At 64.4% G+C, this 5194-nt stretch overlaps 1 protein-coding gene across 1 annotated transcript in view; it reads right to left on the bottom strand.

The window, feature by feature from the left end:
* Positions 1-5194, bottom strand: part of Ncor2 (nuclear receptor corepressor 2) — a 134544-nt gene that overhangs the window by 9574 nt on the left and 119776 nt on the right. Inside the window, 7 exon segments of the mRNA XM_048785477.1 lie at positions 4-239; positions 2385-2438; positions 2949-3094; positions 3483-3629; positions 4144-4337; positions 4733-4878; positions 4972-5131. Of these exon segments, the coding sequence (XP_048641434.1) occupies positions 4-239; positions 2385-2438; positions 2949-3094; positions 3483-3629; positions 4144-4337; positions 4733-4878; positions 4972-5131 (1083 nt within the window).

Here is a 5194-nt window from a genome sequence, read left to right as displayed (position 1 = left end):
GGCCTGCAGACCTGGCGAGGCGAGCGTGTGGTCGCTCCGTCCGTCAACAGCGGTTATGGGCATAGCGGCAGCGGGCAGGCTGGCACTGGCATTCAGAGGGTTAAAAGCATTGGCGCCGAGTGGCGGGGGCTCTTCCCACTGATCATATTTACCCATGAGTGCCTTTCTAATAATGGCCTCCAGCCCCATGTTGGTGCTGGCGTGCTCCTGCACGGCCGGACTTCTAGAGGTCATAAGGCCTGGGGGAGACAGACAGACGCACACAGAGGGCGGCCACACACGGGGCGGCCGGGGAGAGACACGTGAGCACATTTCTGCAAAGCAACGCCCTCCACCTCCCGCTCCTCCTGCAGGGTGAGGTTGCCTCCAGCGCCTGGGCAGGCCGGACTGGCAGGGCAGACGGCCCTCGGCCTCGGCTAGCTGGGCTGCTTTGCTGTGACTCCCAGTGGCCCTAAGAGGAAAGGTGGGACTGGGAAGGGTGGGACCGCGGGGACACTGGTGGAGCCAGAGCCAGAGGACAGAGGACGGGGTGGGGCGGGGAGACCCGGCCTGGGGTCTAGGTGGTGGGACTGAAGGGACCTAGGGAGGGAAGTGACTGGTTGTCCTCCCTGTGCCCTTCCCCTGAGAGGCCTGGGGCCCGCTGTCCCTGCTGATGCCCCCAGCTGGGCCTGACTCTGCCCGCTCCCCTCTCCCCACCCAGAGCCAAAGAAAGAAGGGCAAAGACGGGCGCGAGGAGAGGGGGCGCGAGGTGAGGGGTCATAGCCATGCAGTTATGTGCGTGCGGGGACAGGGTGGAGCTGGGGACAACTGCGGACGGCCTGGCCACCCCACTGGCACGGCCCCCCATGGGACACAATGGCCATCAACACATGGGCCCCAGCGCGCCGGCCACGGAGGCCCTCTGTGTGGTCCCGCTGGGCCTCCTCTCGAGCCACAGGCCTCCCCCTCCCTCATCCACACGTCCACCTGGGGCCTCTCTGCAGCCCCCTGCAGGCACCTCTGTCCTCAGCATTTTGCTTCCAAAAATTTCCAAGGAACCCCCAGTGCAGGACAGGTGGGGCTTCGGCTGCCCTTCACTGGTCTTAAACTAGCTCACAGCTTCCTGAGGTTGGAGCCAAAGGGCCACTTTTAAAGCCCCTGCTCCTGGGGCAGCAGATGGCTGTTCACTTCCCTGTCCTTCCCTGGGTTCAAGGGCGCTGGCCGCTGGGACCCCTTGCAGCTGCTGGGACTCCAGGTCAGAGCCAGGGCCCAGTGCAGCCAGTCAGGCCATCTGCCAAGGTGAAGCCTGGGCCCAGGGACCAGGGCCTGGGGAAAGTTGGTTTTGTGGACTAAACTGCTTTTAAGAAACAACAACAAAAAAATAGTGATAAGAATGTTTTTAAAACCCTGGTACAGTCTGCACTGTCGGCTCCGATGCTCCACACCTACGGGCCCCGCTACACCCCCCGCTACACCCCACCAACGGCCATGTCTAACCATCTGCTGCTGCAACCCTTGTCCCCTCGTGCCTGGGGCACGAGTCTCTAGCAGGGGCAGATGGACACTGTCCCGGGGACCATCCTCTGGAGGCCCCAATGAGCCCCTGGTAACATCCAACACTGTCCTCTGCTCACCACAGTCTAGGGCTCTAGGCCACCAAGAAGGTCAGCACAGCTCCCCTGCCCTCCAGGAGGGTGATACCAGGCAAATGCAGGAACCAACCCCACAGACCCCAGCTCCTCAGCCGGCAGGGGGTCACCCCAGTCTGCCCTAGGCTCAGCCACTGCTCAGAGGTACTTCACCAAAGCCCCACCCCTCTGCCTTCCACAGAGACAACTGCGGATGGCCCAGCCACCCTGCTGGCATGGCCCCCAGTGGGACTCGGACAGGGCCCCACTAGAGGCTAGGGGTGGGGAAGAGTCTATCCAACAAAATATCACAGGAGTCTTAAATTTCAGTGTAAAAACACATGTGAGCTTCAACCCAGCAATTCACACGTGTGCATTTGATTTGGCAAAAGTCCATCCATCGTCCCCCGCCCCACCCCTGCTTGATTTCGTGAGTAAACTGGAGGCTCGAGCCATGGAAAGTGCCCACCAAGACCCCAGGGCTTCGCTCCTTGCCTGGGCCCACACCTGGTCCGGGCGCTGCAGCCTCCACCAGAGAAACCCATCTCCAGGCAGCGCCCACTGAACTCACGGGACCGTGACCTTGAACTCCAAAGACACCTCATTGCAGCCATAGCTCGAGTGCCTGCCGTGGGACTCTGGACCTCACGGCAGGGGGGGGGGTACTGGGAAGAGGGCCACCCCTGAACTAGGAAAGGCTCTTGGTCCCCGTGCAGCAGCTGGGGTGGAGGTTGGGTGGGGAGGTGGGCAGCCAGCGGCCAGCGCAGGGTGTGTTACCTGCTCCAGTGATGGCGGGCATATTGAAGATCTCTGTCCCAGGCTGGCCGATGTCTGCAGTGGGACAACAAGGTGGGTGAGGCTGGCTACTCGCAGTCCTGGAGATGGCCACCCACACCTGTCCCCTGCCTGCGTGGTCTGGCAATACCCTGGGACCATGCTCCTCAGACAGGCTGCAGGTCTGGGGTAGCAGTGACACCCTGCACTCCCAGCGAGCACCCTGGGGCTGGGCTGGGGCCCCAGGACACCACATTGCCAGCCAGATCTGGAGGGACTGGCCTCGGCGAGGGTTGGTTTCCTCTCTAGCCCCAGAGGGGGAGAGGCCCCAGCGGGGCATCTGCAGAGGGGGCTCTGAGGTCCTCTGCACTAAGTGCGGGAGTCCCATAGCACTCAAGGGGGCACTGCCACCCAGCCCCTGTGCCACCGCATCTGTGCTGCTGGGCGCCTGCGGAAGGACCTGCGGACAGGACTTCCCAGGGTCCTTGAAGGGGGGCCCCAGGAGGGGTCAGCAGTGCTGGGCTTGGCCTCACTGGGGCCCACTACAGGGCGGCCCGGCTCCCTTACTGTATTCCGGCTCATTCCGGTTGTGCGTGCTCAGCTTCTTGTTGATCTCCTGCTTCTTGGACTTGACCATGGCCGAGTTGCTCTCAGTCAGCTTGCTGAAGAAGGCCGGCGGCTGGCTGGTGTTGCCTGGGGACTTGGAGCCCGTCCTGCAGCAAGGGTCAGACACCCATCAGAGGCCTGCCTGAGGACATGGCTCGCTCCCCCTTGCTGGAGGCCCACTGCAGAGGGGCTGCCTGAACCTCTGTCTGGCGCCCCCTGACTGGCCCACCACACTTAGCCCACCTTCCAGGTCCTCAACAGGGCGAGCGACACGGGCCTGGTCTGAGCTGAGACCCCAGCTCAGGGCACAGGAACTGCCACCCTAGTCCCCCAGTGAGGGCACACACCCCACCCCCCAGGTTTATGGCATTTGCTTGGCAGGCCTGAGGTCACTCAGCCTAGCCTGCTGACCCCCACTGGCAGGGACCAGCAGAGGACAATGGCGGGGGAGGGGCCAAGTCATAATCTCTGAGGGGCCCTGTGCTGCCAGGGTACCTGGGCTCTGCCGGCTCCCCATCCCGATACAGCAGGGGGTACACGGCACTCCGGGGGTGCCCTGACTCTGACATGCCCTCTGGTGGGGACACAGGTTCAATGCCATCCTCGGTGCCCAGGACTGACGTCTTGCTTGGCTCTGGAGACCTGGGTGAAGGGAGGGTCCCAGCTATAGTTAGCACATTCCTAAAGTGACACCCCTGCCCTCAGTCTCCACTCTGGCAGCCGGGATGCGCTTCCCGCGAGTGGCCCAGGCAGCAGAGTCCATCACCAGCCACCTCTGCTCCTGAGCCACACAGAGCAGGTCCTGGGCTGGATCTGGCCGCAGGCCAATGTGTCTTGACCTCTCCTCTGACCCTGGTGGCACCCACACCCTGCTCCCCAGAGACACCTGCTATCTGCCTCACTTGCAAGGCACGCCCCACTGGGGGCCACCCGCCACCACGGAGACCCGGAGCCCTCGGTGGGAGTGTGCACAGGCCTGTGGTCACACGCATGTGCTGGGGGCAGGTCCCAGGAGCCAGTGACCACTTCCCCAGGCCTCGTCTCCTCACCTGTCAAGGGGCGCGATGTCCCTGCGCCCAGGGGTACAGGGAGGCTCCCAGTCCCCCCACGCAGTAGACCGCTGGCCAGGTGCCCACAGCCCCCACCCTGTGCTCACCTCTTGCCCCCTTCGCTGTGGGGGGAGCCGCGGGCCGGGGCGCCGTGGTCCGGGGGTGGGAGGTAGAGATCACTGGGTGGGCGGCGCAGGTCCAGGACGGGGCAGCTGGCTCCCGGGAAGGAGTAGAGGGGGGCGGGCAGGGGTGCGCTGAGCTGCTGCGGGTGGTGCCGGGTGTAGTCCTGCGTGATCACCTCCTGCAGGCGGGGCAGGGGTTAGGAGGCCCTCTACCAGCCCCTCCGGATGTGCCAGGGGCTGGCTGTGCTCAGTGCTCAGCTTCCTGGGGCTCTGGACCTGCCCCACTGCCTCGGGCCTCCATGCCCTGTGCGCCAGGAAGCGGGCTTGGTCAGAGGTCTCCAACCAGTGCCACCGGGTGGGTTGGCCTCAGCTGTCCAGCAACATGCGAAAGCTTAAGGACCTGTGCAGGGTCTTGGCACTTCTGGAGAAGTGGCCACGGGAGTGGCTGGTGTGGGCACTGCCTCTGGGATCTCGCCCCGTTGGCCACCCCACCAGGACTGAAGGGCCACGTGACCTCCCCCTCCCTGGGCCTGGTTCCCACCCCAGGTGCAGAGGGCAGAGTACAGGTAGTTACACTGATGTGCTGTGCCAAGGTGACCACCCGCTGGTGACCTTTGACCCCAGGGGCAGTCTGGAGCAATGGGCTGGATGCAGGCTGGCTTTCAGGCAGCGGCCGCAGGTGTGGGAGGTGGGTAGCCTCAGGGCCGAGCTTCGTGGGGCCTGTGGGCAGAGTCCAGTCAGCCAGGGGCGGGGGCACCTGGGGCCAGCTGAGGGACAGGCCAGGGCTGTTCCTGTCTTGTGGGTGGGACCCACCTGGCTGCTTGTGCCGCAGCTCGGCCTCCAGGTGGCTCTTGTCCAGCTCCTCCAGGTGCTTGGGGAGCCCCTTGTCATGGGTCAGGCTGGGCGAACTCACTGGGCTGACGGGCTCCACCCCATCGGGGCTGTACCCACCGTGGTACCCTGCAGGAGGCAGCTGGACTCAGGTGCAGGCTGCTGACTGGGGTTCAAGGGGAGAAGCTGACCCCCTGTCTCTTAT

This window comes from Marmota marmota, unplaced genomic scaffold (genome assembly GCF_001458135.2).
Source record: "Marmota marmota marmota unplaced genomic scaffold, marMar, whole genome shotgun sequence".
NCBI classification, from domain to species: Eukaryota; Metazoa; Chordata; class Mammalia; order Rodentia; family Sciuridae; genus Marmota; species Marmota marmota.
The sequence above is the reverse complement of the archived record's forward strand: the minus strand, read 5'-3'. Positions and strand labels throughout refer to the sequence as shown.